Source organism: Manis pentadactyla, chromosome 15 (genome assembly GCF_030020395.1).
Source record: "Manis pentadactyla isolate mManPen7 chromosome 15, mManPen7.hap1, whole genome shotgun sequence".
NCBI classification, from domain to species: domain Eukaryota; kingdom Metazoa; phylum Chordata; class Mammalia; order Pholidota; family Manidae; genus Manis; species Manis pentadactyla.
The window spans coordinates 46,168,226-46,187,166 of record NC_080033.1 but is presented as its reverse complement, the minus strand read 5'-3'; the positions used below and the strand labels follow the sequence as shown (position 1 = coordinate 46,187,166).

Genomic DNA, 18,941 nt, shown 5'->3' with positions numbered 1-18,941 from the left:
TCATAAAGATTGGCAAGAAAACTATTTCAAAATCTGACTTACTGAATAAACTGAAGGGAACATAGTCATTCTTTTGTACTCCTTTAAGTTGTAAATGTCTCCTCCCAAAGCTGTAAATGGTCCTTCTTGGTTGTGGTCCAAGTTTTGGCATTTACTGCTTCCTAGCTATTCTGTTTTCAATTTTCTAATTTACCAGGAAAAAAAACCCATCCTAATTCAGTGGTGAATACCTTGAAAATGCCAAATATTTGAAGAAAAAGCTACATTGATAGTTTACTACTCCAAGTAACTCTTTTGAAACAGATTACTGGTTCCACTGTGGTTCACATCAGTGGTGCCTAATGACTTTTCACTTACTTTTTAAGCCCTGTCATGATCACATCCTACTTTACGAAGGATCCCATCACAAAACAGATTTAAAAAACAGATTTTAAAATCACAAATTTAAAGTAGTGTAATTGTGATTACCATCCTCAAGATTCCTAAAATTTTCTCAAACTATATAGATTATTAGAGTATCAAAGAGAGTTGTGTTTTAAAGGATGCAAAATGACTTCTCACTTTATTATAAAAAATTGACTCATCATTAGGGAATGTATAGGCAATTCTTGACAGACTGAATTAAGCTCACAAGTTGAGTGAGACACTGTTGTAAATGCACTTCAAGAACACAACTTCTTTTTGTTCTCTTACTGAAACATGCTTCAGTTGTTTTTCCCTATTCACTATAGAATAACATACTATTAAACAAAATGCTAAGTTTTTATTTCCCTTGAATCTTGGCCAGTTTACTAAGTGAAAAGTCATTTTGTTGACAAAGCAGAAAAAGTCCACAGTGTATATTAGAACACTTCCTATAATCAGTAACTTTAAAATAATCATGGAGTACAAAAATGTGAAAACAGCGAAGAGCAGGGCACAGAAAGACATTAAGCAGTGGGCCTGGACACGTATCTGGGGAAATCAGAAAGCTCATAAAATAACCAGTGATTTTCTTTAAAAGACCCACAGAATATAAGAACAGAAAAACAGGAAATACAAGCTAGCTTAAAAAAAAAAAAAACTTCAAAATCACAAATTACTCAATATTTGGAAAAGCAGCTGTAGAAATGCCATTAAACAAATATTAGGCAAATGTCATACATGAACACAAGTGTCATAACTTCATAAAGGGAGCTACAAAGCAAGGTAACATCCCAGGAAATGCAAACTCTACTATGGTGAGAAACAAAGAAAACCACTGTGGAAGAGAAATTCAAAAGCAATTGCTAATGTGCCCCATAACCTACAGTGCAGGGCTACTACAGGAAGGCATCATGGAGAACCAAAGGAAATCTCATTTGCAAATTTACAACTCAGGGATGAAGTATGATTATTCACTACCTGTAGACATCCAAAAGCCATGAAAAAATGGAATTACACACACATACATACATGGAAAAGGGGGAGGTGGTTTACATTATTGAGATCAAATTACTTGGAGGATCATTTCAGCTGCCAGGGAAAACCTTCCTGAAGGAAAAAATTATATTATACAGCTACCTCTTGCCAGCAACATCATAAGTTCAAAATAAATTAAAACTCCGGGAGCAAAACCTGGAAATCCCTCCACCCCCACTTAAGCAGGGGTTGAAACCACGGGTTTAGATTATATGACCTTAAAAGCTGTGAACCTTGACGCTTTCGGTACAATATGGCTCCCAGCAGCCCACAGGTGATCAACAACTATTAATGTTAATCACTTACATCTACATACAGTTTTACAAGTTCCTTCAACTTTTATTTCTCAATAGCAACTCCTTTGGTGGTAGAATCACAGAACTTTACGTTCGCAGCTTGTAGTTTGTGAAGGACTTTCACACGCTACGTTATTTTACGGAAGAAGACCCAAGGAGGTAAAGTCGCTCGTCTAAGGATGACTAGATGGTAGGTGAAGGGCCAGAACAACTGCGGGACTCTGCGCAGTCAACAGACACTGCCAATCCTTAAAGGTGCAAAGTACAGCACTCCAGGGGGGGCAACCTCATTCAGACAGTTACACAGGATCTAACTGCCGTCTTAGTAGACCATCTCTGCCTTGTCTCCCTTCCCAGACAGGGAAACTGAGGCAGCAAACGACAAAAGCCCGATTTAGAGTCAAGCAAGGAGAGCTGGTGGGATGGACTTCCCCCACCCGACCTGCACTGAACCTAGAAGGTGAATCCTGTATTTGACACACAGGTTGGTCTCCAGAGAGAGAAAAACCCTTGCCATTTCCGCTTCCCTCTAACTATTCTCCACCCAGGTTTTTCTATGGATGGGGACCTCTTCTCAGACCCACACAGCAATCCCTAAGGCCCTTACCCATTTCTCACACCGGGCCTCCTGAGTAGGAGAATTCACTAGCTCTGGCTCCCAACTCCTAGCTCATCTCTCTGAGGCATCTCTTGACCCCAAGGCATTTCTGTGTCTCCCTGGGGATCGTCTGCCTCTCACCCGTGCCACCTACATCTCAAACCCTACAAAAAAAACCTCCCCAAACGTCCTCCTATTACCTCTTCCGTCCTGGGCACCCCTGAGAACCCCTAAAAATCAGGAGCTTCCCAGGTGCTTACCTGCCTCTCACCTGGACCGTTTAGCCTCGGCCTCAGAAGAGCGACCCTCAACAACCTCCTCCCGTCAAGAACATCCTAGAAGGGGAACAACCTCTTCGAGGAACCTCTTCAGGCACCTTAGCGCGGGCCTCGGTGGGGAACCTTCGGGCTGTTTCCTGGGTTCTGCCCAACGCCACCCCCTCCCTAGCCCCTTCTCGGAGTCTCTCCCGGCCCCAGTTCGGTCCACCCGCCGCACACTCCGGGGGCTGCTCCCTTCCCCTCACGGACGTCCCCAGCCCTCGTACTGCCCCCAGCTCCGCGTCCCCAAGGGCTTCCCAGAGCAGCACGGCTGGGCTGCGGCACTGACTTTCTCCAGCTCCCGGGCCCACCGACTGATAGGACGGCGCGGCGGCGCGACTCCTTTGTGACAGGTCCGAGAGAGCGGTAAAGATGGACGCGAGGCCACGGCGCTGCCATTACGCGCTGGGCCCACCCCCGCTTCGTACCGCCCAGGCCCATCCTCAATTCCCGAGGAAACGCCCCTTCCTCGGTGGCGATCTTTCTTTCTAAAAACCAATCATTCTTAGGGATGATATCACGTGATCAACCGGCCCGGCCCGCCTTTCAGGAGATAGTTGGCCAATCCCCTTGCTGAGGTGTGAATGGCCCAATCAAATCTCTCCTGCTAGCTTTCTGGGCACCGGATTTCCATCTGTCTCCTGGGGAGGAAGAGAGTTGAGGATTGGCGTAAGCCGCCGGAAGCGGGGCGGAACTTTGTTGTAGATGTGAGGAACGGGAAGCCCTGAAGGGTCAAAAGGAATACAAAAGCAAAGGCTATTTTCTTCTCTTTTTTTTTTTCTTTACCTCTTTATTTCTTTTTTTCCTAAAGAGCAAGCGCCCTTTGTGGTGGCAATTTGGAGTGGTCGCCGTCGAGGTGAGGGAGTCTTGCCTCCCGCGCGCCGGTAGGTGAGTGCGGCCTGGGCCTTGGTCAGGCAGCGAGATGTGGGCTCCAGCTTCTTCGCTGAGGAGTTGGGGGAGCTGTGGGGTATGAGCTTTGGGGCCGGGTTTGTTCTCAGTCTGCGCACTTGCCCAGTGGTCTGTGTCACCGGGGCCAAGGGCTTGCGGGCCCAGCTTGAGGAGAGCCGAGGGACCCCGCGGGAAAGCCTCCGGGTCAGTGTGGAAGAAGATCCCGACCCTTTCAAGCGATGCTGCGACTTACGGCCACTTGCCGGCTCCCCTCCGCCTTTTCTTCTAAGCTCCAAGTGAGCGGACTCGATTCCAGAGGTCTTAGATTGGCTCCAGGCTACCCAGATGTGGGGGTGCCCGATTGGAAATGGCTGAATCAGAGAATGGAAATGTAGGATGGGAAACACATTTAATATGTAGCACGGACCGGCTGCTATGCTCAGTGCATTTTCTCCTAATTAACAAATCAGCATGCTCGTTTTGCAGAAAACTTGGGAAAGTAGGGCCGAAAGTTGAAGTATCTAGTTTGAAAGTTTGTGGCCCATGTGAATTTAAGTGCGCACGCGGGGAAAGGGGGACACCTGTTAGTTCAGTGCAGTGGATCTTTAGTAGAAAACAGGATCTTTTGCGGCCCTTTTGAAATGAAGATTCTCGGATCCCACCCCCAGATGGTCTGAGTAGGTTTGGAGCGGGACCCAGGAAGCTAAGTGCGGGCCAGATGGTAAGGATTCCCAAAGACCTCTTGTGTACCTGATGGGAGGTGAGATGTGTTGATTCTTGAGCTGTTTGTTTTATTGATGTGTTAACAGAGATCCCATAAAATGGCTTGGAGGCCACTGCTTTTGAAATCCTTGAAAGGAAACAGTATGTACAGTCCTTTTTGATACAAGGGATTGAGCTAATAAGATAAGATAAAGGCAGCTTTTATAAAAGTCAAGTAGAGCTTGAGATGAGCTGTTAACAATTTGTAAGGTCCTGAAAACAGGATACACCATTCGCTTTTTTTGTTTGGTATCATTAATCTACAATTAAATGAGCAACATTATGGTTACTAGACTCCCCCATCATCAAGTCCCCACCACATACCCCATTACAGTCACTGTCCTTCAGTGTAGTAAGATGCTATAGAATCACTACTTGTCTTCTCTGTGTTGTACAACCCTCCCCGTACCCCCTCTACATTATGTCTGCTAATCGTAATGCCCCTTTTTCACCCTTGTTCTTCCCTTCCCACCCATCCTCCCCAGTCCAATTAGTTTTCTTAACTGAAGTCTTGGTGCCTTAATCCCAAGGGGAAATTCTTCGTGGTTGTAAGAAAGGAAGAATTATGTCAAAATCATTTACCTAATTCGTGGTTTTCTTTTCCACCTTCTCAGAATCTTGATACTTGGTTAGAGTCAAGCTGTTGCTTCAGAAATTGAAAACCACATATATGGCAAATGAAGTAATTTAGTACATGGTTCAGCCACAGCTCAATCATAGTGTAATTATGTCTTTGTGGCAGCTGAATTAAGCAGTTTCAATGTGCTGTTAATCACCTTTTAAACAGCTTTGTCTTCATATTTAAATACAATCCGTTTCACTCTTTATAAGTTGTGATTTAAAGACTATTGTCTGTCTTTGGTTTTCTGCATTTTCATTATAATATATCAACTGGATTTGTTTTTGTTCATTTATTTGGTGTTTAATACACTTCTTGAATTTGTGGATTGGTGTCTTTCATTCGTTCTGTAAAACTCTCAGCTGTTTTATATTCATATATTGCTTGTGCCCCATTGTTTTTCTTCCTTCTTTGGGACTTAACATAGACCTTTTCACTGTATTCTCTGTCTCTTACCTCATTATGTTTCCATACTACACTCTGGATAATTTCTTCTTCATCAGTTCTCTCTCACTTCTAATCTGTTATTAAATTTATCCATTGAAATCTTAAGTTTAGTTATTGCATTTTTAGTTCCAGAAGTTCTATCTGGTTCTTTTTCAAATGTACCATGCTACTGTTCTACAGTTTCTTATTTTTTGTTATTAATTTTGAGACTTGGTTTTTATTTCCTTAGCAAAGTAAGCATGGTTGTGTTATGACCTGGGTATGTTAATTCTTCTGTCTGAATTCCCTTTGAATCTGTTTCTGTTGTCTGTTATTCCCACTGTTGTTCTTCCCAGCTCACCTGTACCTTGATGGTATAGTTCTTTGGAGTACCAGATTAAGATGCAGAAGGAAGTGATTATCAGACTGCACACCCTGCATGGGCTCCTGGCTTTGACTTTTTTCTCTTGCTTCACGAGGGTACCAGAAGAGCAGCTTTCAGGGGGATTAGAGAATCCTCAGGATGAAAACCAGTTTGAATATTGGGCTTAATTTCCAGTTTTCACCTCTTCTTGGATTTTGACCAAATCCTTCACGGTCTTGTTAGCTTTTCTATTTGTTTAAGAATTATTTTAAAATTTTCTTGTAGTTTTTGTATCATAGAGGTAGAGGATTGGTCTCAATTACCTAGCCCAGTATTTCTGGACATGAAAATCCCCTTTCATTTTGATTGTGCAATGTGAAATTTGTGATTCCAGGCATTACTTTTCTTCATGTACCTAAAACCTCCACTTTTCACTGTGCATTGTCACAGCTGCTATCAAAATTAAGCTTTCCTGATGCTTTTTGTCTGGTTTTCCTTTTCTGAATTCCTTAGTGCTTAGCTTCTATTCTCTTATAGCATTTAACCTCATTCTGCTTTCCCTTAAACTGATTATATGCCAGCCTTATCTCTTTTACTGAATGCAAGTTCCTCACTTGCTAAAAAGTGGAGTGCCTGTTTAGTACCTAGCACTTTGCCTTGCACATAGTAGCTCCTTGTAAAGATTTACTTCAGAAATACAACTGAATGAGTTAGTTGGCCTTGTATGGTTGATATGGTACAAAACCATTTTTTTAAAAAAAATTTGATCTTAGGAGTTACATAAAGCCTAGGATGGCGGGGGTGGAGAGGAGTGTGATTCAGTGTGGGTTAGGTTCCAAAGCTAGCCCAGATGGCAAAATAGTGTATTAATCAAAGCTACCCTTGAAAATCTTTTCAGAGAGGAAACATGTTGAATGTAGGTCCTAGAAGCAAATTCCAACATGGCCAGGTTTTCCTCCAACTTTGAAACAGATGCTGTTTTTCTTCCTTTGAGCCCCAGATGAAATAGTTGGTTTGTCTGTGGAAGACTCAATGTGTAAAAAATACAACAAGTATTAGAATCATGCACTGAGGAAAAATACAGCTAGTATTAGAATCATGCATTGAGGCAAATGTTTATACTCTTAAGAGACGCACACGAACTGGGGAACTGAGCATCAGCTAAGGGAACTGATATTTAAGTTAGTTCTCTCCTTTTTTTATGCTGGAGCATATAGATGAATTCAAGGTAAATACACATATGTTGAGACTATTCTTGTGCTATGGAAAGATAAATATATATACAGGGTTCTTCATTTAAACTTTTTATTGCATGTGTTTTTTAGATGCCCATAATAAATATTTTAAATATGAATTGCTTATGCTGTACCCTCGTTTTTAGATTCTTTTAGTCTCCTTTGCTACTGTAGTGTGTTAATAAGCCTCAGTGTTAGAAGATTGACTGAGGCTCACTTTGTTTAGTAATAAATGCTGGGTTCTGTGTTAGTAGTTGTCATTCTTTAAAGTTTTATAATAGAGGGAAAGTCATCTTGATCTAATTACTGTAGCTTGACAGAAGAGCCTTCTGGCCAGAAAGCAATCTTTATTTGGAATATGGTTGAGTTTTCCAGAAGACAAATTCCTCTTGGTTGTTGTCCTGCATTTTGAAATCCCATTTAACTTGAATGTCAGGATAAAAATGTTGTAAGAGCAGTGCTTAAATATATTTACTTACAAAAGGAAAGTGGACTGGCCTATTGTTTTTGCTTCCCTACCAGAAGCCTCAGAACACTATAACACAGAGATCTGATTTCCCCTGGTGTATTTTTATGCATGCAGTCATTCTAATGTTAGAATTAGGAGGCTATGGTGGTCAGGGATGTAAACATTTTAAATACTCTGTCATCACAAAATTCAGTTCTGTAGGAAACCAGATCTCATTAATTTGTATCATGGCACTAGCTAAGTGGAATAATTTTTCAAGTCAGTGATAACAATTACTTTGGGAGCAGCAATGTAAGTTTTAAAACTTGTATAACATGCTATGTAAGACAGCCTATTTTGTCCCACCGACCTGGAAACTAAATACCACACTGTCCAGTGCAAACACAATAGCGCCGTGTTTAACAATTACTTTGGCTTGAAATATAAGAACTTTGTTTATTTGGCTGTCAAGTGAATTTGAAAACTGCATTCTCTATTTGTGTGTTTGAAACTTTCAAGTTTGGACAGAGTGATTTTGGTATGGTTTTGAAATATGGTTCCCTATTTGAAGAACTTAAGTATTCCTTTTTAAAATATTGTAGTGTTTAGTTTGATAATTAAACTTGAGTCACCTTGAAAAAAAAGCTATGTGAGTGAAGGAAAGTTGACAACATTTATCCTTTCTATAATAAAACACAGCACAAAGAAGCTTTCCTAATGTAAATCTTCATTCGTACATGAATCTTTATAGTTAGACCCCCAGGTCCCTGGGCTTTTGTTTGTAGCTTGTTTCTGATTAATCTAGCAAACAAATGGGGAAAATAAGAGACTTGTGAGAATTTATCTAGGCAGTAGAAATTAGAAGTCAACACTTTAAATTTCTAATTTCTTTCTATGTGCAGAAAGAGGTAAATGAGTTGCAGGTACTTATTACCTCCCTGTTGCAGAATAACCAGCCAATGAATATTGGAATCATCAAAGAAAAAAAGCTTTGTATGGCAAATACTACTCAGTATAAGAGAGCGTTTTTTTAGTCAGTTGAAATTCAAGTAGTAAGAGTTACTCTTGAAGAAGAAGACATCATGTATATAATAAAGTGATTTAGTTTTTGGTTTTGTGTTTCCTACTGCACAAATTGTATGGTGTTTGAATACAAATCTCTGTGGGACATAGAAGCTTCACCAAATACTTACTTAATGTCTACCCTTCTCTATAACTTATTACATTGAACAATACCAAGGAATATTCGTGTGAGATCATTCCTCCCTACTTAAATTCTTCAAATCCTCTTCATAGTTGGTTTAGTATGTATTATATACCTAATATATGCCAGATACTGCTGATAAGCATCGTGAATACAAAGAGCTGTTGGAACAGTGATAGATTAAAAAACACAATGGAGAAGTGCTATCGTAGTTATAAATGGCTGTAGTAGGGGCTAGAGCAGAAACAGGGAGACTAATGGAATGCTATTGCAGTAGTCCATGAAAGATGAGGCCCTGAAAAGAAGAGATTAGAAAGGAAAGGACTCTTTTCTTTAAAAAAAGAAAAAGAAGGTTATTATGAGGTCAAAACAACAGACCTTGGTGACTAGGGGGACGTAGGGAGTTAGGAAAAAGAAGTCTAGGTATATGTCCAGGTTTTCAGCCTGGGAAACTGGATTGATCATATTCATGCCCTTCATTACTGCCTCCTACTGGTTCTATGCACTTTGGTAATTCATTATATACACTATTACCTGATATTAACTAGTTCAAGAGAACAAACTCTTAAAAATTTATTTCCTTTATGTACCCATAGAATTTGCACAGTGCAGGATACAGAGTTTGGCATTCAGCACAATGTTGAATTTGTTTAAACTGAACTGATAAAGTAAAACAGTAAAATAGAGAACCACATTGAAGGGAAAATGTGGAATTATGAAATGATATATATATATGTGCATTTTTCCTGATTTCTCTCAGTTTAATGTGATATCCTTTCCACTTGGGTGTCATGATTGTTTATGTCACTGATTCATTCCTCCTTCACTTCCGGAGTGCAGACAGAATTTCCCTCCCTCCTGTAACCTGCCCAGAACTTAACATAGTCTTTGTAGTAATGGCAAACCTTTCAACAGATTTTTCAGCATGTGCCAAACACTGTGCTGAGTGTTTTAGATGATTGTCTTGTTTATTCTCACACAAGCTTTATGTTGTGCAGCACTGTTTTAATCCCCATTGGCCAGTGCAGTCTGTGGTTGAGGAAACCAGAGCTCCAAGGAATTATGTGACTTGCCCAGGTGTGTACAACTTGTGTCAGAATTGAGGTCTCTCGATTTCAGACAGTCTGTAGTCATCATCAGTGCTTGTAGTCCCTCTTGGGAAAGAGACTATACCAGAAGCTACTTGCTGTATTTTGGTAGAATTAGATTAGGTTGTAGTGAAAGGAGTCTGAAGTTAAGCTTACTTCTTGATGGTCTTTTTGGCAGTGAAGTTTTAAATCCTGAAGAGACCTGAATATTTCTGGAGAAGGAGTATTCTGAATATTATCCAGAATACCCAGGAGTATGGCCACTTGTTTATGAACACTTTCTGTCCCTATCTTTGACCTCTTCCAACATAAAAAGATGACCAAAGTCATTAAGCAGAGGCTCACTGGTGGTGCAGAAGGCAAGGAGGGAACAAGCACCATTGAAGTGCCAGGGAATGAGGACCTACAAAAGATAAGCAGATTGAAGAAAGAGATGGATAAAGCAGTCTATATTTTAGTCTTGTCTTTTTTAAACTCACAAAAATTCGTCATAATTCGGTGTGGCTATCTAGCTTATTTTATTTGGAGATCAAGGGAATGTCAGGATTATAATATTAGCTTTAAAAAGCAGAGCTTTTAAGTTTTTATTAGTTTTGACTGTGTGACTGTGTTTTCAGGAAACCATCCTATTGAAAGTAGAGTTTCTCTGTCAAATTCTGAAGCCATTATCTTTAAATTTCCTTTTTTAAATGTGCTTCTGGGGCTCTCTTGTCCCCTCCTGGCGTGAGCCAGGAGCTCTATTCTCTCACTGTATCTCCAAATAAAAGCCTTGCCCTGGCCCTTAGCCTCGCTAAGTTCATTCATCGACTCTGCAAACAAGAACCCTGGCATCATCTTTAGGGGCTTGTCCGGGATAACTTCAGGGCCTGCTTCTTCAGGCTGCCCTGGCCTCTGAGTGAAGCAGGGGGCATTCCTAACTCTCTCCTAACTTCATCAGTTTCATGGAACCCGATGCTCACCACCGCAAGAAGCCACAAAACTGCAAATAGTAATAGAAATGGAACCTGGAATAGAAGTGCCCATCTTCCGAGTACCTCTCAACTGACCACTGACGGAGACCTAACTGCACCCTTTACTGCACCCCTTCTCAGCATGAAGCAGCCAGAGTGGTCATCACCCCCTTTCCCTAGCAGCAGCTAGGGTCTCTATTTGTATAGGGGGAAATGAGACAGGGACCTTGGGCTTAGACAGAGTAGGGTGAGGACCGCCGGAAAAAGCAAGGCAAGATATATACAGTCAAAGCAGTGTAACAATTTAGAGTCCCTATTGAAACTCTGTGTTCAGCATTATGCAAAGTCAAGGTCACACTAATTCTCTAGGGTAAAGGTACTAGACTAGGAATATAGACCTGTTCAGTAGGATCAGTTAAAGGTCAAAAGGCCAGGAGCAACTTGGCCTGGACTGTTTGAGTGTTCCGCAAGGGTACTTCACTGTAAACAGCCCTAGCAAACAGACAATAACCCAGCCCACCTTGAGGGCAGGGCAGGTGGTACAAGTCCACACCCTAAGCCCTCAATTCCCAAAAATCCTCTAATGCCTATAAATCCCCTAGACAACACACCACCCCGGCCTCTCTTGTCCCCTCCTGGAGTGAGCCAGGAGGTCTATTCTCTCACTGTGTCTCTACAAAAAATAAATAAATAAGTAAATGTGCTTCTGTTGTATTTTCATTTTCATTTTCATTTTCATTAACCAGCTGTGATTCCTGGTTTTGTCCCTGTATGTGAAAGACAGGGTAATAGCACAGACTAAACTCTTTAGATACTAGTTGAATTTTAACACTTAAGAAAAATTGGTGAAGAAAAGGAGTAATCAGAATTTATTGGAATCCTATAAATTTGTCTTTTCCCAAAAGTGATTGATACGTGTACGGAAGATTCTTATTTTTCTAGAGTTTCTATTTCATATGCAAACCCATGTTTACAAGTATCCTAAAGGCTTTGTCTTCAAACAGCTGAAGCATTGTCATCTTGAAAAGGGGATTTGTCTCCTTTTGTGTCCCCGTGGATTGAACCTATGTGTGGAATTTTTAGGGAGACTGATTTCAGTTCTGTTTAAGTAAGAACTATCCTACCACTCAGATCTGCTCAGAGAGGGAGTCAGCTGCCTGGAAGAGAGTGCAGGGGTCCATATAAGTTTTAAAATATGGGTTGGAAAATCTCTTGGGTATGTGTAGTGGATTCAGATTCTGGGTAGAGAATCATATTATAAGTGGGCTATAAGGACCTGTCCCATTCTGAGTTATTTACTAGGAAATAAGGAAATAATCAGACAGTCAATACGGGGTAAGAAAGGAGAGCTACAGCTGATTGAAAGAAAGGGAGACATCAATGGTTCAGTACATCTCTCCTACCCATTAGAGTCCTACATAGTTGACATTTTCTCTACCAGGGACATTGATGAAAATGTTGGATCTTGTTCTATAAGAGGTCATTCTGCAGAACTTGAGGAATTTTTGGCATGGTCACAGAGCCTGAACAGTTCTGTTTCTTTTATTGTCTGGGGACGTGGTGTGATGCTAAATCAGAGTGTCCAGGTTGTGGGCTTAGGTAGGAGCAACAGCTTGTCAACTGATTGGGTTTCCTTTCTATTACATTTCAAAATTCTCTCTTACTGTTGTTACATTGAACTGCACTTCAGCAACAGTAGGATTTAGGGCTGAAAATCCTTTCTTGTTTAGAATGTTTGGATTTATTTTCTCAGTTTCTATTTTTGTCTTTATTAAAGAAAAATGTTGCATAAACATTCTCAGCACTGGAATTTGATAAAGGAAGAAAGCTGAAATTGACTGTCTTTTTTTTCAACCAGGATCCCTAGTTTCTGGGAAGGGATATGGTAAAGTGGGTAAGAGTATGAATTTTTGATGTCAGACCTCGATTTGATTCTCAGTTCTACCATTCATCACCTTTCTCACTTTAGACAAGTGGCCTGAGTTCCATGGGTCTCCATTTGTAAAGAGATAATGTTCCTCCTAGGTTCAACATGGGTATAAATGAGATAACATTCATAAAAAGTATTTAGTACTTGGTAAGAGCTCAATAAATGGTAGGTACTTCATTTTTGTGCTAGTGGTAGAGACTTTAGTTAACAGGGGTCATCTTGGATGGACATTGAGTTGATGTGCTAGGAGTGCAGAGTATGTGCTTCCTTGTTAGGGTGTAATTCTGCAAATAATACATAACATGTCTGAGTGGAGGATTAATTCTACAGTTCTTCAAAAGGAAAGAAATCAACCAAGAAAAGCAGAAAGGTTTAAAGGAGTAATACACACTCCTCAATCTTTATTTCCTTCTCCTGTCCTTTTTGAAGAGTGGTTTCAGGTGGAAGTATGTAGATTTGGGATTTGGGATCTTCTGCATCAAGATATGCATCAAGTGGTTGCTGGTCATTGTGAAGTGAGAAAAGAGAAGGATTGAAGAATCTTAAGTGGCACAGATAGGGAGTTCACAGGGAGGAAGTTAAGGAAAATGATGGAGGAGTTGTCAGTTTAGTATAGTTCAGGGCACATTGAACCTGAACTTGACAGATCTGGGTTCTTTTAGTCTCGCTTTATCCATTAATGGTCTGTGTTCCTCTAGGCATATCACTTCCCTGTTGAACAGACTAGAATTATCTCTAAGGCACCTTGAATACCTGAGTTTCTCTATTCAAAATCAAATGGAAATAAGAACAGGTGAATTGAGGTAGTGTAATGTCCCTGAAAACAGGAATTTCAAGAAGAAACAATGTCAGATGTCAAGAAATGAAGGAGGATGAGAACTGGGAAAAAAGGGTGCCCAGGAGGCCAGTTGGTTTAGATCAGAGGGACAGAGAATACCTGCATGTGAGATTCACTGTGGAACAGCATGTAGCAGGAATCATTCCAAGTCCTCTCAACTGACTTTGTAGATAACATAGATGTTCATGACACTACTGATACATTAGAAAAAACGTCATGTGCTTTCATCATTGGCCTATAAATTAAACATTGAGAATTTCTTCAATTCAAGGTTGAAGGGAATTTTGAGGTAGTCCAATGCTGGGTAAGACAGCTAAATCTCCTTGTTTCTCTTTAAAATTTTAATTGCAGTTCTCACTTGAAGTATTTTATTTGTTTTTTGTAGACAGATTGTTCCATAATGGATGGAGGTGATGAAGGTGACCTTGTTATCAAAAAGAGGTTTGTGTCTGAGGCAGAACTAGATGAACGACGCAAAAGGAGGCAAGAAGAATGGGAGAAAGTTCGAAAACCTGAAGATCCAGAAGGTATATAGGTTTATAGTTTGGCATTCAACACAATGAATGATCTTTAATCCTCACAAGAGCCCGGCAAAGTAGGTATTAATGACCTCACCTCAGAGTGGAGGACCAGAGGCTCAGAGGCAGGGTTCAAGGATCCTACATAAGGCCTCCATGGCCAGGAGTAGAAACTGACCCTTGCCCTTCCCACTCTTCTAGGAGATTCTGTTAGTCTGTTTCATCTGTACAGGGAGATCAAGATCTGAACAGTTGAGAATACTGCAGCTGTGTTTGGACTGGCCCTTCATCCCATTAACTGTCTCAGACTGTGGGCCCTATTACCATTGATAGTTGGTTTTGAGAACTGCTGGCCCCTCTCTGAAGTCCAAAAGGGAAAACTGGAATTTGTACTATTTTTGTTACCATGTGGAGACTTGACTTTATTTTTAAAATCCTTTGTGATTCCAAAATAATATGAAAGAATTCTAAAGTATATATCTTTTTTCCCCCTCACTTTCTCTCTCCCCTTTCTCCTCACTTCCTCTTCCTTTCAGAATGTCCAGAGGAGGTTTATGACCCTCGGTCTCTATTTGAAAGGCTACAGGAGCAGAAAGACAGGAAGCAGCAGGAGTATGAGGAGCAGTTCAGATTCAGTAAGCTTCAGAAAACAGAGTCCAAAGGACTCAGCAGGGACCTTTTGATGCACTTTTGCCTCATATAACACTTTTTCTAACTAGCCATGGAATTGTCTTGATTATCTAGTCTCTAGATGCCCATCTTGAAGAAAAAGACAGCTTTCTGCCCTTTAGACCACAGTGAACATTTTTGTTTAAAGCTCAAGATACCCATTTAAATTTTATTCTAATATCTAGTAATGGGAAAAATGCCTTGATTTTGTGCCGTGTTATCTACCCAAAAGCCATGGTGTTTACAAATTCTTTCTTCTAATCCCCTGAAGGATTTGCCATCATTAAAAAAAAGAAAAAGGAAAAACCTTGTTTGACTGTATTTTCCCTTTAGCCTGCTAAGTGTTCTTTGTTTAATTATTTCCTCAGAAAACATGGTAAGAGGCTTAGATGAAGATGAGACCAATTTCCTTGATGAGGTTTCCCGGCAGCAGGAACTAATAGAAAAGCAGCGAAGAGAAGAAGAAATGAAAGAACTGAAGGAATACAGGATATCCTTTGTATTTTGAGAGAAATCTGTAAGGTGTCAGTTTTCTCATCACATCTGTGGATTTTAGTTTTTCATAAATAGAATGAGGGTATTCTACCTGGTGATCTTTTAAGTTCCTTTTCAACCCTGATATTCCTCTGAGTCTGAATAACTGACAATGATTATGGAGTTATGTTGTGCAAGAGTCTGTTGCAATCCAAAGTCGAGATCCTTTAGTTTTAACTACAGGCCTGAGTCCTAATAGTCATTACCAGGGTATTCTTGCCTTGTGGGATTAGACTGTGTAACAGGTGAGTGATGCAGTAAACCTCATCCAGGGGTAAAGCTGGCTTATAAGTTTTAAAAGCAAATGTTTAGCAACTCTCCTTTGTTCTTAAGTAAGACCTTCTTTATAGATACAAACTGGTCTATCCCCATAGAGCGGTAGAGAAAGCAACAAAGTTGATTTTGTCTTGGCTCAATACTGCTTTTTTGGCAGCCACTTGAATATCTTAATACGCATCCCAAATGTAACTTGGCCAAATCAGAATTCTCCATCTCATGCATCACTACCCTACTCCTCATCACACTGCCCTCCCCAACTCTTCATTCTTTGGTCATCCCAATCTCAATAATGGTATTCCTTTATTGGTTTCCTCAGTGCCTCCAGATAGGTTCTCAGTATATATGTGAATAAATTAATGGATGGCTCAAAGGAGAAGTTAATAAAGCCACTTGAGTTTTTTTCCTCCTACAAGAAAGCTTATTTGGTTATTTCAGGCTTATATGTTGAACTACCTCATTGTGTGATTGAACAGGCTTTACCTCAAAGATTGGTATTAGGACTCTGCTGCATGCGTGTGCAAGGTGGTACTTTTTGCAGGGAGTGTGGTGTAGTTTCCATTAAAGAGTTACATAGGAGAAAACGTGGACAGTTCCCAGGGATTTGGTTTAAATCAAGGTGACTGATGGTAATTGAGATAAGGTGGCAGCATGGTGCTACAAAACCTGCCAAAGACCTGGCTTCAGTTCCAGTTGTGGAATTCTGGTGTAACATCAAGTCAGGAGTTGCTGGAAAGTCACACTTCTGCCCCAACTGTAGAACTGAGACTGATTCTTGTGAAATTTCACTCCCCGACTCTCATCCCAGGTGACCCCAGAGTAATACACAGCAATGTGTGCAGAGATGGGCAGATAATAAATATTGCATTATTTCAAGCACAAGGCTCTTTCCTCTAAGGAAATACATTAACTACACTTCTTATTTGAATTATGTCTTGTTTTAAATGCTTAATTTGGCAGGCAAGCAAATAAGAGTGTCTCCCAAAGCAGCTTCCTGGAGAGTAGTGTTGGTGTGGTAGGAGTGTGAGAGGCCCTTCCGTTTTCAACTCGAAGGGAAGAATGAACAGGGCAGCAGTGAGGCAGAAGAAATGTTTTGTTCTGGTAACATTACAGTGCAACACTGAAGACGCTCCAGGGGTATTGGTCTTTCTTGGAAACGTATAAGTTCTGTCTAGAAAAACTGAAGAAAAAAGCAAGCTTTCCAACCCGCTGATGTATGATGCACTCACCAGTCCCAAGTATGCATGTAGCCAGAGATGCGCAGAGATAGGTACTGAAGGCTTAGACCTTTGTTTATTGAAGCTCCAAACCAGGAGCTGGTTCATGGCTTTGCTTGATTGTTATATATGATAAACATTTTATAATGTGATACTTGTGAATATAAATAAGCCTGGATTTGTGCCATTTAAATAATAGCACTCTTGTTTCCTTCAGGTTAGATCAGTTTTTAGCAATATTATGTGGGTTAAAATGTGATTTTCAAAAAATGCCCCATTTGATGAATTCCTTGAAGTTTTGGAGGTGTGTTTGTATATTTAAAGCATTTTACAGGGAGAGGGATTTAAGGGGGAATTGCTTATACTTTGGGTATGGATCAAAAAGAATAATATTACCACCCCATCCCTCCAAAAAAGGAAAAGGTTGGGGGCTTTTCTTCAGTTTAAAAGAAATAAAAAGTTAAGTGTTGGTTTTTGTCTGTGCCCTGGTATAAATGCACGTGTGCTTTTGTTGTGTAAGTTTTTCCATTTTTGTTTTATTTTTCAGTATTTAATATTAATTTTCTTTAAGAAATTCTATCCATAATGGGGTTGCAGGTAAAAATGGAAACATTTACGGTTTTTGGCATTCTGTACTTGAAAGATGACATCGCTGCTTATTTCATTTTTATTCTAAAAAAACGCACATATTACTGGTTTCCATGATGACCTTAAAAACATTAAGTTGTTGAAACTCAAGAGTAGTATTGAGCATTATACACAGTCCCCACTGAATATTGCGAATATTTAAGGTAACTCGTGCCCATAAGAACAGAATTAGTGCCTGAAGAGTGATCAGAGTTAGAATTTCCTTATTTCTGGTACCCAGTTTTCTCTATTGTTCAAAGCACAGAAATGAATAGCTTAGACAGTGTGTCCCCACCCCCACCCTTTGGGCCAGTAATACATGCTGCTTAGATTTCTTGGGCACTAGATGTCACTGTTGTTCCACTGAGGGACTACTGCATCTTAAGGAATTGCACACGTCCAAACACCTATTACCTGTCTGTCATGGGAGAGGGCATGATGGCTAAGGAGGGGAGGGGGCTGGAGGAGTGAACCAAAGAAAGTGAAAAACCTCAAGAGGCCAGAGATAGACATCAAGCAAGAAAAAATTATGTTACAGGTTATCCTTTTGAAAACTTTTTGGTTCCTGTGTTATATATGCATGGGAGTTTCTCATTAGAATCGCCTTGAAAGAATGTTTAAAACAGGTTCCTGGGTCACTGGAGGTCCTCATTTCTGTAGTTTGGGACAGGGGAGGGACTCTGTTTTTTAATGAGACTTAATGTGGTTCTGATGTTTTGCCCCAGCAGAGTAGAAGTTAGTCTTCATCATGTTTAAGATTGAATGCCATTATTAGTCATTGGACACTGCTAAATTTACCCTTAGGTGGGAAAACACAAATATTTTTATATTTTCAAGGAAACCACTTTTTTTTGTCTGTTGCATTTTTTCCTTCAGATCTGTTTTCCCCAGCAAGCATGATATTGGCCTTATCTTTGGTCATAGGCTTTCTAGCCATACTCAGATTTTCACTGAGAATCAGAAGGAAAAAGTTTGCTTCTCTGTATTATTTTTTACTTGACTTGCCATCTTCCTCCATGTCACCTTCATTTCTCTTTAAATCAGCTGCATTTGACTATCAGAATAAAGAGGAGAGGGCATTTCTTAAGTAAGTAGGCCAAACATTATATGGCAGAGCTGAAGTGCTAGTGGATTGTATCTGTCTTCCTCCTGACTATTTTCCTGCTGTAGCTTTTTAAATTTAGTTTGAAACTCTTAACCTGTAACTCACAGTAATCTCAACAAGGTTGGACTTTCTTCGGAAAACAAGAAGGAAGTGGAAAAGAAAGTGGCTGTGAAACCTGTAGAAACCAAGAACAAGTTCTCCCAGGCCAAGCTGTTGGCAGGAGCTGTGAAGCATAAGAGGTCAGTCAGCACTCACTCAATTTAAATCTCCCTCTGATCATGTACTCTGAAGTGCCACTTGCAATTGCAGCCAGAGCGAAAGGTTACCTAAGGATGAATGTCTTGGTGAAGTTCCTTTGGTACCCTTACCACTGTCGCCTTCCACCTATGATGTCTTCTGTAGCCTTTGACTCTTGTCTCTCGGGTAGTCCATTCATCATAATAGCTGCTCTTCACTGGGCACCTGTCATTTTCTATGCATTGTGTTACATGCTTTCCATGCATGATCTCGTTTATTCCTCTCAACAAGTCTATGAAATACAAGTTATTATAATCCCTCTTTTACAGATCAAGATACCAAGAATTTGGGGGGT

The 18,941-nt window shown here is 40.4% G+C and overlaps 2 protein-coding genes across 3 annotated transcripts in view; one reads left to right on the top strand and one right to left on the bottom strand.

The window, feature by feature from the left end:
- The window catches only part of RSPRY1 (ring finger and SPRY domain containing 1), a 44,943-nt gene extending 41,840 nt beyond the window's left edge, over window positions 1–3,103 (bottom strand). Inside the window, exon 1 of one of the 2 annotated variants that reach the window (XM_036881102.2) lies at window positions 2,941–3,103. The gene's annotated coding sequence lies outside the window, so the exon portion shown is untranslated. Of the gene's footprint in view, window positions 1–2,594; window positions 2,823–2,940 lie in introns of those variants that run through there. The other variant, XM_057493099.1, reaches the window with a different exon arrangement.
- A 222-nt stretch (window positions 3,104–3,325) lies between these two features.
- Window positions 3,326–18,941, top strand: part of PSME3IP1 (proteasome activator subunit 3 interacting protein 1) — a 32,032-nt gene continuing 16,416 nt past the window's right edge. Inside the window, exons 1-5 of the mRNA XM_057493101.1 lie at window positions 3,326–3,539; window positions 13,789–13,930; window positions 14,458–14,556; window positions 14,959–15,081; window positions 18,456–18,588. Coding sequence (XP_057349084.1) covers window positions 13,804–13,930; window positions 14,458–14,556; window positions 14,959–15,081; window positions 18,456–18,588 — 482 coding nt within the window. The 5' untranslated portion in view covers window positions 3,326–3,539; window positions 13,789–13,803. The remainder of the gene's footprint in view (window positions 3,540–13,788; window positions 13,931–14,457; window positions 14,557–14,958; window positions 15,082–18,455; window positions 18,589–18,941) is intronic.